This window comes from Branchiostoma floridae, chromosome 8 (assembly GCF_000003815.2).
Source record: "Branchiostoma floridae strain S238N-H82 chromosome 8, Bfl_VNyyK, whole genome shotgun sequence".
In the NCBI taxonomy this organism is placed as follows: Eukaryota; Metazoa; Chordata; class Leptocardii; order Amphioxiformes; family Branchiostomatidae; genus Branchiostoma; species Branchiostoma floridae.
The window spans coordinates 4,782,126-4,796,860 of NC_049986.1; the positions used below are offsets into that span (position 1 = coordinate 4,782,126).

At 41.4% G+C, this 14,735-nt stretch overlaps 1 protein-coding gene across 1 annotated transcript in view; it reads left to right on the top strand.

The window, feature by feature from the left end:
* The window catches only part of LOC118421141 (E3 ubiquitin-protein ligase UBR4-like), a 72,750-nt gene that overhangs the window by 53,770 nt on the left and 4,245 nt on the right, over positions 1–14,735 (top strand). The window contains exons 39-51 of the mRNA XM_035828302.1: positions 1,545–1,658; positions 1,947–2,137; positions 3,533–3,706; positions 4,027–4,126; positions 4,586–4,714; positions 5,340–5,429; positions 6,660–6,782; positions 10,058–10,317; positions 10,527–10,721; positions 11,178–11,262; positions 12,391–12,530; positions 12,842–12,932; positions 13,969–14,061. Coding sequence (XP_035684195.1) covers positions 1,545–1,658; positions 1,947–2,137; positions 3,533–3,706; positions 4,027–4,126; positions 4,586–4,714; positions 5,340–5,429; positions 6,660–6,782; positions 10,058–10,317; positions 10,527–10,721; positions 11,178–11,262; positions 12,391–12,530; positions 12,842–12,932; positions 13,969–14,061 — 1,785 coding nt within the window. The remainder of the gene's footprint in view (positions 1–1,544; positions 1,659–1,946; positions 2,138–3,532; positions 3,707–4,026; positions 4,127–4,585; positions 4,715–5,339; positions 5,430–6,659; positions 6,783–10,057; positions 10,318–10,526; positions 10,722–11,177; positions 11,263–12,390; positions 12,531–12,841; positions 12,933–13,968; positions 14,062–14,735) is intronic.

Here is a 14,735-nt window from a genome sequence, read left to right on the forward strand (position 1 = left end):
ACGTCCTTGGTCTATTTAAAAAGAAATCCAGCCAAAGATTTCACTCCGAAAACGGGGTTACCTGAGGTCGCAGGAAACAAACGCACGCTCGTGGAAAATGACGGCGCGGCCTTGTAAAACCCCACCGATTCGAAAAATTTGAGTAAAATCATCGGGCAAAATAGAAAAAAACACATTCCGTTATTTTATCGTCTCGGAAAACTATTTGATGCGGGAGGGCGCAACAACGATCGCAGGAGGTAACGTTAGACATTTTTTTATTCAATGACGGAAAAAAATTGGCAGAATTTTTCCATGGGCTGACGAACTGGCTAGAGCCCAGTTTCGAAGCATCAAAAATCCCAAATCTTCATATAGACATGTCTGGACAAATAATACCCGGGCCAGATCACGGAAGGCTGATTACCTGTGCTTATAGTTTTTTTTAATATACATGTAACGTATTTTGATGAAGAGGGTGGTCGTCGATAACTGAAAATGGGAGTAAAAGAGGCAACCGACGTCCAATCTCAAGTGCATGATTATCCTTTCAAATTGCAGGAAATTGTGTTCTAGAGGGTTTGAAAATCCAAATTTTCCCGGGGGGGCATGCCCCCGGACCCCCCTAGGATGCGAGCGCCTGCGGCGCTCGTCTCGCGCCTCCGGCGCTCATTACGCCCATCCCAAATATTTGGACGCATACTTTCAAGAACCTGGCGGGAACGCTGCAGTACAAGTAAGCCAATAACTACCTAACGCAATGCTGGCAACATGTATGAAATTGTTATAATAGGAACAAAAGAAAGCGATATTGTGGGAGGTGGTGTGCGGATCCCGAGCGGGTCGGCACCATAAAGAGACATGCCCGCTAAATGCCGTCAAAGCCGCCATTACAATTTGGGAGACTACTTGCTCATAATTACATGAATTACGCTGGCAAATTGGGTGTGCAATTAAACGGCTCCTACTGCGTTACGAATTGAACCACAAAACACAATGTATCAAAAGAAACAACAAGTCTTTTTGTTTGTATGAGGCACATTTAGGCTGTCTTGTCCGTCTTAGCAGACTCAGCTGAAGTAACTGATGTCTGATATATTGACAAGAATGATCAAAGAAGTACACTGTTAGAAGGTATATGGCTCCAAGAACTGTGGATGATATATGACAGTGTGATAAGAATACTCCTGACATAAGGGAAGTTTCACTAAATAAGCACGTTTTGCGGTAGTATGTAACAAGTTTTCAGCTCAAGTTTTACAACAAGCCAGCACATGCTGGCCTTTTGTGGCAATATGAGTCGGAAGTTCCGGGCTTGCTTGGAGCCTCAGAGGAGGTGATTTTTTTTCAGAATGGGGGAAAAGTAATGCGTGTGCGAATGTCATCAATAAAATCAAAGTCAGTGTGGCGCTATGATAGATTCTGGAAACAAGTTGATGAATTGTGTGGTGAGATTTGATAGTGTTAGATACTCATGCAGGTTATAATAAACCCATGCCATGCCAGCAACTACAAGAACAGCAGGACTGTAACAGCCGGTTCTCTATTGTTACTGTGTATGACAGGGTGAGCCTGATGGTGGAGTGGGTGGAGCAGGGTCTCTTGCCCAACAACTTCTGTCAATCATGGAGATGGTTCTTCAAGAAGCCAACCTGGCTGCTGACAGCACTGGCAATAAGGTACATGTGACTACATGTACTGTTTCAGCCATGGCCTTATTGTTAACAACTCTGAGATGGCCTTGTTCTTAACAACTGTAGTAGTGTGCTTAGTCCAGGTAGTAGTGTGCGTATTCCAGTGGCCAACCCTGCCTCAGCCTGGACCAAATAGGGAGTTTGAAACCCAGCTGTTATTGCTTACTGGACATGCATAAGGGGTAAGGCAATGCACAACGTCTCTCCATTTAATTTAGCACATTTAATCTAATGATTATTCTATCATTAATTCATGTCTGACATTTGTCTCAGACCAATGTCCTGGCATCAGTGGAAAGATCTCAACTCATCCTTCTCCTGGAGAGCATCAATCGACCGTTTGTGCGAGCCCAGGCTAATGTTCTACAGGCACTGATGAGGCTGGTGCCATTTGTAGCATTTGGAGCTGAGGAGAAGATGACAGCTCTCATGGACCACTTCAAGCCATACCTTGCCTTTGAAAGGTACAAATGTATAGACTATACCAAGAAAATTTTATGGATGTCATGCACATGCACATTGATTTTGGAATGTATGCAAGGGCTCAGCCACACAAACCCATATATTAGGTCTGTATAATATTTTGTCAATACGCAGCAGAAGTACAGTTCACTACTCGAATACAGAATGAATGGTACTATTCAGTTGTGAGATCACATGGCGTAGGACCAAGAGGTCTCTAGTTCGAATCCTACCGTATCACCAATCTTGTGCCCTTGGGAAAGATTTACTCACCTTACTCGGGTGAAAATACAATGTAAGTACCTAGCTTCGGCTAGGGCCATCCCTCGGATAGGACGTTAAATGGAGGTCCTGTGTTTGGGGAGAGCCACACCTGCAGCACGTTAAAGAACCCACCACATGTGCGATGGTGCGGTGTGAGTGGTTTAAAAACCTACAGTCCCATGGCCGCACCTGAGGAAATTACTGTCGTATTGAGGTCACGTGAGTGGCGCCGAATGGCAGCTCGCTCCAGACCCTTTGTGTTTTAGCCCCACCTACATGTATTGTAAGCTCCTCGCAATTCAGCCCCTGGCTGCCAAGAGAAAGTAGTCGGCCCATCCAAGGAGGTATAATGCATGAGCTGTGAAACAGCATACATACAATAGTTTTGTGCAGGTCCAGAACTATGAGGTGTACTGTGGGTATGCCTGCGTAGCTAATACTAACACGAAATGTTTGAAAAGCGTATGATGCTAGGTGCATAGTGTGCCTACAACTGCGAATGAAAAAATGTCAATACGGACCTTATACAGACTTGAGTATAGTAAAGCTCACATGACTGGCCCCTGATGTAATATTTAAATAAAAAATTTTTTAGTAACTTTTGTTAGTTTGCACTTACATGTTGTAAATGTACAATGTATAAAGGATTGAATCTAACCTGGTGTGAAAGATGGAATGCTGATACAGTCAGGAAAAAGAATCTTGGTGACTGAATTTTATTTTCTGTCTGGGCCTTGGGACAAGTTGCTGTTGCTGCAGCCAAAGACATACATGTACAGTACCCTGCCATGAAATTGTGTTTATTTTTTAGTGAACACAATTTCATGGCTGGGTACTGTATCTAAAAATCATCCAATTGCTTAAGCACACCATTACCAGTACTGTGTTACTACATGTACATGTATAACTGTACTGTACTATCACTCTTATCTGTATACCATCAATTTACTGATTTTGATGCTGTTCATTAATTACTGTCATTAATCTTACTGCATGGTCCCCAAAGGTACAAACACTCAGCAACAAATCATTTATAAATGAATAGACATGAATTCAGGAAAATAACAGCAAAATATACATCAAAACTTACCATCCTTGTCTTTAAAGACTTCATTTTTTTGGTTATCTGACAGGTTTGACCAGGACCACACTGCTGATGATGAGACTCACCTGGACTGTTTCTGTCAGATCATGAATGCCATTGAGAAGAGTCCCAATGGTGAGAGACTGAAGGACCTCATGATCAAACATGGCGTGGTAAAACTGGCTATAGACTACATCACATGCCATGCTCCATCATCTGCAAAGTAAGAACACCACTACAATCACTGTTGTTCAAACTTTATTTCTTGTGGCTGCCCAGTAATAAACATTAGGTCGAAAAATATTCCTTCGCAAAGTACTAGCTACTTGTGCCTATATTATAATATACATTGCCCTTGGTACCAGCCTCAGCTCAGGCTGGCTTTCCTCTTAACTTGCTATCAACTTGCTATATAATCTTTGACTACCGGACCAATCTCAGCAATTGGCACAATGCAGCACCAGGCACAACCATTCCTATAGGCTGCTGTACTGATCAATATTTTGGTCACAGGTTACAAAGACACTTTCTCCTCTCTTACAGCCTTGACTCTGAGTCGTGGAAAGAGTTTATTGCAAGACCAGCCCTTCCCTTCATCCTGCGCATGCTGACAGGTCAGAGCCAGGGACACCCACAGACTCAGGTACAGGAGTTTCCCACATTTTGATACAACTTTGTTAATCTCTATCAACAGCCACTGCAGAAAGATAATCTTTAGTCTTTCTGGAAAACACAACAAAACAAATTTTACATCTATAGTATTACAGGCTTTCACAAATTATAGTCAGTGCAATTGTTTTGGCTTCTTTAATAATAATAACTAATAGATGATATGTGTATGAAGCACATCAGTAAGTGGGAAGAAACGAAAACAGTTATTTTAGCTTATGTACCAGTGTATGCTTGGACGTCTGGCTTGTCCATATGCCTGCTGTTGTTTTAAGTTCTACACGATCTTATGAAAAAAACTACAGATTTTGAGTTTGTGCATTGATGTCCCAGACAAATTATTTTAAAATGATGTGCTCGCATTGCTGGCATGTTGAGTTCTAAATTCCTGACAACCTCTGCAGTGCTACCTTTGAACTCATGTGTCCTCCAGCTGCTGGTTGGAGATGCCTGCATCCTGGTGTTCCATTGTCTGGAGCAAGTGTCCAGCAAGGAGCGGGTTGGTTCATTGGCTGAAAATCTAATGGAGGCATTACGGGAAAATGATCAGGTGGCCAGCCAGGTAAATGCTCCCTGCAGATCGTAGTTTTGTGAGCTGTTTATTTTGAAATTGCACAGCCGCAGTAGGAATTTGTGGATCTATGCGGATGATTGCGGAATATAACGTCCTTAGTTCTGCAAAAGATTACCGGACGTTCTGCGGATGATTGCAGTTCTGCGACTGGATAATGAGGGGTGTCTTGTGCAACTAGAAGCGTATTTTGTGGCATTCACTGATGAGGCATATACAAATATATATATATATTGAAAGACTATACTATCTTCTTGCATCAAAATTTATTTTATGGATCTTTTGATGCTGTTCCAAGTCACGAGTGCCCATCTTCCAATGATTTGGAGATGTGCAGCTTGTACTCTTCAGGTACAAACTTGATGTGTTACACTGTAAGGTATTTTACCGGCTATGAAGTACAAACAAATAAAACAAACATCTCTGTCTGCATGCATATACAATGTATGCATGTACATAACAAACCTACATTTTATTTATAGTTCCAAGGTAGATAGTCAATGTCTGGTGCAGCTCAGTCTGTGACTTGCCTTTCATGTTAGGTATTATTTACAAAACATGATTCATGTTGGACCTTATGGCTTTATTACTGTCATATTGACCTCTTTCAATGCAGATCGAAGATGCTCGTCGGCAGACACGTGCAGAAAAAAAGAAGATGGCAATGGCAATGAGACAGAAACAGCTTGGTGTCCTTGGAATGACTGTAATTAACTGGTTTTGTAGCCATTTGTCTTCCTTTAACAGAACATGAAGTACAAAATGACCAATTAACATTCCCAATGGCATTCAAAATAGTTGTACTGTGCTTAACTATCTTCCAACACAAAGGTATACACGGACCATCATTGTCACCTTCTTCAGGATCAATGCTGATGACCAATCAATTCGGAATGTAAACTCATGAGAGTTAGGACAGATGTTCTTGCACATAACACATGATCTTGCGGATACATATCAGCAATTGTGTCTTTAGTGAAAAAGTTTAAACTCTGTTCCAACACAAGAAGAAACTCACCATTCTTTTTGTGTTGGAACAAAGTTTACACTTTTTCACTATGGAATTTACCAACACCAATGAGCTTTCATTCGGATGCCCACTGTTTCTCTTCAGTGGTTGGAGTGCCCTGATGTATAGCTCTTACAATGTTCAGTGTCCCGTTCCTGACTTTGTCCAGTGAGATGGTATGGCTCAGTAATTCACTGTGGATGTGTCGAGAGACTTCTGACGACAGCAAGCTGGCGCGACAGTGGTTGTGGAAAATTTGATCTGTGTATACCTTAAAGTTTATGTTGGAAGAACATTAGGCATTGTACAATGCAATTATTTCTACCAACACAGATGAGCTTGCATGATAATGAAGAGTTCAAAATAGTTTTGACATCCAATTGTAATATATTTTCAACCTTAGCTGAATAGCAAAGTAAATCCCTCTCCAGGATCAGCATTGTACAATGTACATATTGAATCGATTACTTGTTCTCAATAACATGTGCGTACATTTTAATGTCACTTTAGAGCTAAACTTTGCGTATATCCAACTGTTATCAAGTACCAATTGAAATAAAGTTATGCTACCTCAAATTCACACCACCACACCAGCAATGCCATTGATCAAAGTACACAGCTGGATAATGTTTTTGGTATTGAGAGAGGCAATAGAATATGAAATGCTATGATGCAATCAACCTTTTGAACATAATTTGGCAGCACCTTACAGAAATATGATGGTTTGTAGTATTGATAAGTGGAAACGGGTGTTCTTGCATGTTATGGCAGCAACTGATAGTCACCAGCTGTAGCACAGCCAATCACAACTGTATGATGCAAATACATCATGTAAGATTTGCATACACAATGCCTCTTTGGGCAGTTAGCAAGTTGGCACATTCTAATGTTGGAAGAAACTGACATACCTCCTTGTTTGATTTTCAGACAAATGAGCAAGGTAAAATTGTGGCCAAGTCTGGAGTACTGAAACAGATGGAGGAGCTGATAGATGAGGCAGGACTCATCTGTTGTATTTGTCGAGAAGGGTACAAGTTCCAGCCTAACAAGGTACATGTAGAACCAAAGCAGATATCATATAACTCACTCACTTTCACTATCCGGTTTAGTGTCCGTTCTTCCCTGTCTTGCAGAGGTTTATATAACACGTTTCGCATCACATTATACAACAATATATAGCACTCTTCTTCCAACTGAAGTGAATACAGTACATGTAGATGTTAAGAAATTTTGTTATATTTCAAAGTCTGCAAGAATTGGTTGCTTAGTAGTTGCAAAAATACCACCCATGTCCAGTATCAGGGTGAAATGCACGAAGTTGTCCTAAGTTAAGTTAGACGTCTGAAGTTGTCCAAAGTTGTCCAAAGTTGTACGAACTTGTCCGAAGTTATGACGTCATCTAAACTTTGCACAGTCAGCCGGGTGGTGTACGGAGTTGTACGAACTTGTCCGAAGTTATGACGTCACGCTAACCATGACGTCATCTAAACTTTGGACAGTCAGCCGGGTGGTGTACGGAGTTGTACGAACTTGTCCGAAGTTATGACGTCACGCTAACCATGACGTCATCTAAACTTTGGACAGTCAGCCGGGTGTCCTGATCAGGTCGCGTATTCCTTGGAAGATGTCGCCTAGCATGACTTTGGCGATACATATACTACACTACGCGTCTACAAGTTTTCTGTGTTACGTTCAAATGTCTCAACTGTCATTTCTAGAACCTTTCTTCTAACGTTCTCATCTTCTTAGACGTCACAATCTGACGTTTACGTCACTAACTCAGGTGTTTTCGTAATTCGAAACCGGAATGCGTTCTTCGAACGGTGTCGTTTTTCAGTCTAACAGTTTGAAACCGTGTGGCGCTGAAGTCGCCACGGCTACTTTTTAGTCCGTGTCTTTGACGAAATAGACTTTCTTAACGGGGGATTTACGGACAATATTATATCATATCATGTCGTGCAGTAAATCTTTGAAGGCTACAGATCTCCATTCGTCCTGGAAAGTCGAGTTTGACTGGAAGGATTTTCCGGAAGAACTTGTTCAGGTGGGTTAGTCGTATTAATCGCACCTTGATATGTTTTGAGTTCTGACTTTTGATTCATAAATCTTATATTCTTTAGAAGTTACATCTTACAAAACAACATATTTTTTATCAGAATGCAGATTACTTATCTTTATTAAGATTTGTCTTATTCTTCACAGGGATGTTGTGCTGTTGCATCTGTTTTGTGCGTGCCAACGGTGGCTGTTTTATATAGCCTTGTCACGGTCGCGGCTTTTGCTGTAAGCCATGCACAAGTCTCTCCACCTGACACCAAATGGGGGGAAAATGTTCTTCTGTGGACAGCAATCTGTCTGCCAACAGGTAGATTTACTTCTAAACACCTTTTTTATTGTTTCAAATCAAACGTTTGATTCAATGTAGATATAACGTTATATGTTCAAAATTTACAACCGTCATTTCTAGAATCATACCTTGTCGAACATTCTTTTGCTTAACGTCACCAACAGACATTTACGTCATTTGCTCAGGTGTGTTTTTTTTAAATTCGAACCTGGAATGCGTTCGTAGAATGGTGTCGTTTTTCAATCTCTGTATTGCGCCACGGCTGCTTTTATTTCATTGTTCTATTCTTTTTAAACATCTATTAGCGGGGATCAAAATGACATTTACCTGTTGTCTTGGCAGGCGCTGGGAAATCTACTATCTGTAAATGGATTCAAGAACTTGTGACTGATGTTTACACGAAGTTGCGGAAAGACCATAGTGGTAGTCCGTCTGCTGGGTTTACTTATGTACTAAATGGTGGAAGTACTTCAATTAATTGTTAAATTACAAGGAATAACATAACAACTATTACTTCTTATGATACAAAGTAGTGAAAGATGACTGCAATACATGTAGTTTATAAATAGATAGGGGAGATGTTTTAAGGGACTTGTATTTAGAAGTGACGTAAAAAAGGGAAATATAATATTAAGAGTGAACTTAAATTATTTTGTGCGCATTGTTAAAACGAACGTTAAGAGGAGAAATAAAAGACAAAAAAAGTGAAATAAATGAAATTTTTTACAATGCATGAACATTGATTTTGTGCTGATTAATGTGCATCTATATTTTATTTGTTTATATGCGTGAGTGGTGTGTATCTTATTTACACATATATATTAGTTTTTACTATGTATTAATTAACTTTGGACAAATTCGTACACATGCCGCCCTACCCTGCCCACTGTCCAGAGTTAGATGACGTCACGTAACTTTGCACAAGTTAGGACAACTTCGCACACTTGTTGACCTACCCTGCCCACTGTCCAAAGTTAGATGACGTCACGTAACTTTGCACAACTTAGGACAACTTTGCACACTTGTTGACCTACCCTGCCCACTGTCCAAAGTTAGATGACGTCACGTAACTTTGCACAACTTAGGACAACTTCGCACACTTGTTGACCTACCCTGCCCACTGTCCAAAGTTAGATGACGTCACGTAACTTCGCACAACTTAGGACAACTTCGCACACTTGTTGACCTACCCTGCCCACTGTCCAAAGTTAGATGACGTCACGTAACTTTGCACAACTTAGGACAACTTTGCACACTTGTTGACCTACCCTGCCCACTGTCCAAAGTTAGATGACGTCACGTAACTTTGCACAACTTAGGACAACTTTGCACACTTGTTGACCTACCCTGCCCACTGTCCAAAGTTAGATGACGTCACGTAACTTTGCACAACTTCGGACAACTTCGCACACATGCCGCCCTACCCTGCCTACTGTACGAAGTTAGATGACGTCACGTAACTTTGCACAACTTCGGACAACTTCGTACACTTGACACCCTACCCTGCCTACTGTACGAAGTTAGATTACGTCATCCAATAAATGTTTTGACGTCATCTGTGACTCCCGATATAGCATCAAAGCCAGTGGGAAACGGTTGTAACTTAGTACAACTTCGTACAACTTCGTACACCCTAACTTCGTGCACTTCACCCTGATACTGGACATAGCTCAAAAATACCACAGTTTAGCTACATGTACTGTAAATGCATTAAGTTTGCAGGGATTTAATTTCATGGAAGTGGGAAAATGGAGTGTTCGCGGTGGTTTTGCATTCGCGGTAGCATCCAAAGATATATACAAATCTGTCTGTAGCATCGAGTCCCTTAACCTTAGCCATTCTGGCAAAGGAATTGATGTTGAAACTTTGTACTGATGAAGATGAAAACTGTTGAAACGTTTACTGAAAAATTAAAGAAGGTTGTGTAACGAAAAAGACTTTGTTCAGTCATTACTTCTGCTTGATACCTGTCCTGTAGGTGTTGGGTATCTACACTTTCACCAAACGTGCTACCCTGGAAGAGTTTGAAAACAAGCCCCGCAAGATGCAAGGGTACTCCACAGTGACGCACTTCAACATCGTTCACTATGACTGTCACATGGCAGCCGTACGGCATGCACGAGGACGGGAGGAGTGGGAAAGTGCAGCACTACAAAATGCTAACACCAAGTGCAACGGACTTCTGCCTGCATGGGGCCTTCAGGTGCCCGAGTCAGCCTTTGCCAGCTGTTTGGCCAGGTAAGTTTTCCAGGACAGAGCTACATTGTACATGTACATGTATGTGACACGCACACACATTGTTCCCTTACACACATGAAGAGTAGAAATGTTATATTTGTGAAGAAACCTTTTTTATGGAGGTATAAAGTTTCCATGTGGTGCAGCACAAATATATGGTTGGCACACATGCAGAAGCATTGTTGCCTCATGTGTTCTTGTGTCTACAGGCACAACACTTATCTCCAAGAGTGCACAGGGATTCGGGAGCCCACGTACCAGCTGAACATCCACGACCTGAAGCTGCTGCTGCTCAGATTTGCCCAGGAAATGTCCTTCAGCGACGAAAGTGGAGGGGGTGGACGGGAGAGTAACATGCGGGTTGTTCCTTACATGATACACAACTGCCTCTATGTCATCAACACGTAAGGAATATGGTCCTTTGACATTGCCGTGTATAAGAGGAAGAGAGACTTCATGTACAAAAAATGTATATTAGAAGGCAATATTTCCAAATTAAGCCATTGTACAAAAGCCTTGTGTTGTATACAGCAGTTCATATAATTAATCCATCACATGCCAGCATATTTAGCACTGAACCACAAAATAAACAAATGGCTTTTTGAGCATTCCGGAAATTGTTGACTGCATTGTTTACACTGTTTCCAGGGCCATTACTTCACGGTTATGACTTTCTTTGAAATTTTCATTTCAAAATTTTGTACTGTTAGAACATGGTGCCTTCATAGTTTCAATATAACCGTCAATATAATTGTTTTCATATAGTAAATTTTAGCATTTCCCGACCATGCTTTCTGTCTTTAATTCCACATTTGAACGTAATCAGGTCATGACGTGTTGTGTTTCATTTGTCCTGGCAGAACACGGGCTGTCCCCAGGGAGGAGAAAACAATCAACACTTTCCTGCAGGCAACTCCAGATAAATGGGTGGCACTCAGTTATGAGGTAAGATCATGCCACAAACATACCTCCCCTTAAACATGCACACTAGGGGTGGGTACCGGTACAGAAAATTCAGGTCCAGATACTGTCCAGAGGACCTGAACCTTGACCTAACTGTTTGAAAACTTGTGAATGAGCGATACTCAAAACAATGGTCCATTTCTCTATAAAGGTATTTGTTTGGTGGACTATCCGACGTCCATAGGCGTTATAAAATCGTATCTTCATGTAAACAACACTAACTGCTTTGACCTGTAAACCCCAAAACACATAAACGCCTGTCGGTATAATACGTTCATTGTAGAATCGGTCCAACATCTGGTGCATTGATTTTTTTCAGGTCCGGTTTTTCTGGACTGGTCCATCAAGAAAACGGTTTTGTACTAGACAAGTACACCGCACTGGTATCCACCCCTAATGCACACACATTGTCCTTTCACACACACACACACGCACATACACACACACACACACACACACACATACATAGACAATAATGATTCCTCCTCGTCACACACATGCATTCCTCTCCTACACACACACAGATACACACACAAACTCACATAAACGTGAATATTACACACACACCTGCATGTACATTCCTCCCATACACTTACTCATGAACACACACACACACGCACATACACACACACACACACACGCACATACATAGACAATAATGATTCCTCCTCGTCACACACATGCATTCCTCTCCTACACACACACAGATACACACACAAACTCACATAAACGTGAATATTACACACACACCTGCATGTACATTCCTCCCATACACTTACTCATGAACACACACACATGCACATACACACACACACATATGCAAGCATGCACTGCCACACAAACACAGACACATACAGATGTTCCTGCCTCTTTAACTCCTTGTGTCCCCAGGTTGATGGTCCACTGTACCTGACACACAGACACATACAGATGTTCCTGCCTCTTTAACTCCTTGTGTCCCCAGGTTGATGGTCCACTGTACCTGACACACAGACACATACAGATGTTCCTGCCTCTTTAACTCCTTGTGTCCCCAGGTTGATGGTCCACTGTACCTGACACACAGACACATACAGACGTTCCTGCCTCTTTAACTCCTTGTGTCCCCAGGTTGATGGTCCACTGTACCTGACACTACTGGCTCTGCTGGTCCTCTCACCAGAGCGGTGGAAAGATGTCCGTCTCCAGTTCCTGAGCAGACTGATTGTTCTAGCTCAGGCCAGACACCTTACACCAGGCGGAACCAGCAGGTACAGATTCAACATTTTCATTACATACATGAATATATAGAGAGATAATATAAATGTCCATGTAGTCAGTGTAACAGTAATAAAACTAGCCTACCTTCATATTATGCTTTGTGCTTATTTTAGAAAATGTTTTATGCTTGATAATAGAGCAGTAAAATAATTTGTACAATTTCTGCAGTACAGAATTTTTTCAAGTCTTGTACAAATGTAGCTCATATTGGATGACGCATGGTACGCCATTCGAGAAGATGTGGAATGTCCAGCCCAAGGTTTAGCCGTGCTTGCTGGAGTGACTGATGTTTTCTCCACAGACTTTCCAGTGTAGAAGTGCAGAGCTTTGCAGTCTACAAGCCTGTACTGATTTACTTTGGGCTGATTGACTGTCTCTACAACATGCTCCAGGTCAGGAACTGTCCTATCTCATAAACTGAGTCAACCCTAGGGTTATGTACCTTATCTCAGGACAATCTTACAAGTCAATGCAGATATTTTCATCACTGTGTTGAATAATCTAAGAGGAAATATACTCGGATAGGCATTATCACTAAAGTGGTAGTCATTGAAAAAGTCATGACCACTTTTGTCAGCAATATGAACAGGGGTCCTTACGGAAAACATACGATCCTTACGGAAAACATACGATCCTTACGGAAATCATACGATCCACTACTAGCAAACGTACGATCCTTACGGAAATCATATGATTCACTACTAGGAAACATACGATCCATACAGAAAACATACGATCCACTACTAGAAACATACGATCCTTATTAATTTGCTGGACCATGTGACATCAGTGCCAAATTCAAGATGGCGGACTCTGGAGAATAATAATATGCCGGCATTATTGTATTGGGGTTGGGGTTTGGGTGTTCAGCAGGATGTGATAAGCCCGTACGGGAAGATATCGCAACGAATAATGAGCAATCCCGAGGCTGCCATAGTGAATCTGCCGCTTGTGTGATTAGTAAGGTTAGTATGGATTGTATGTTTCCCGTAAGGATCGTATGTTTCTAGTAGTGGATCTTATGTTTTCTGTAAGGATCGGATGTTTCCTAGTAGTGGATCGTATGTTTCCTAGTAGTGGATCGTATGTTTTCTGTAAGGATCGTATTTTTCCTAGTAGTGGATCGTATGTTTTCTGTAAGGATCATATTTTTCCTAGTAGTGGATCGTATGATTTCCAAAAGGATCGTATGTTTCTTAGTGGTGGTTCGTATGTTTTCCGTAAGGATCGTATGTTTTCTGTAAGGATCGTATAATTACTTTAAGGCACCCCTGATGAAGCCAGAAGCAGGTAATGTTTTCTCTCCAAGTTTTAGAACCAAACTGAAGTGCCAACATAACAAATATGTGTATATTGTACAATGAAAAAAATACTAGTATACTAGTCTATATAGCTAGGTTAATCTTGACTATCTGTGTTTGTTGACAGAAAGTGGATGTGTCCCAACCTGGAGATTGGTCCAAAGCTTTGGCTGCTTATGTCCGCTCCAATGACCAACATGTTCTGGAGACAGCAGACAAGGTACAACAAGAGTTTGGAGACCTCATACCATCTTCCTTGATCCTGTAAACTCAACAACACAACGAAATACACCATCTTCCTTGATCCTGTAAACTCAACAACACAACGAAATACACCATCTTCCTTGATCCTGTAAACTCAACAACACAACGAAATACACCATCTTCCTTGATCCTGTAAACTCAACAACACAATGAAATACACCATCTTCCTTGATCCTGTAAACTCAACAACACAATGAAATACACCATCTTCCTTGATCCTGTAAACTCAACAACGCAATATACCATTTTTCTTCATCCTGTATAATCAACAACACAATACATGTATGTCCTCGTCCTTCATCCTCTTAACTCAACAACACAACACAACATTTGACATCGCGTGGCGCAGCGGCAGCGTGTTAGCCTTAGAGTCTGTACTGAGAGGTCTCGAGTTCGAATCCCTGCGTGTCACCGATATTGTGCCCTTGGAAAGGCCACACCACGTTCCTCACCTTCTCACCTCAAAATGAGTACCTAGCTTCACCTCCTTCATCTTGCAAACTCAACAACACTGTGCACTATCTTCCTTCATCCTGTAAACTCAGTAACACTGTACACCATCTTCGTTCATCCTGTATACTCAACAACCCAATACACCACCCTTCCCTTCCTCCTTCAATTGAAATTCTA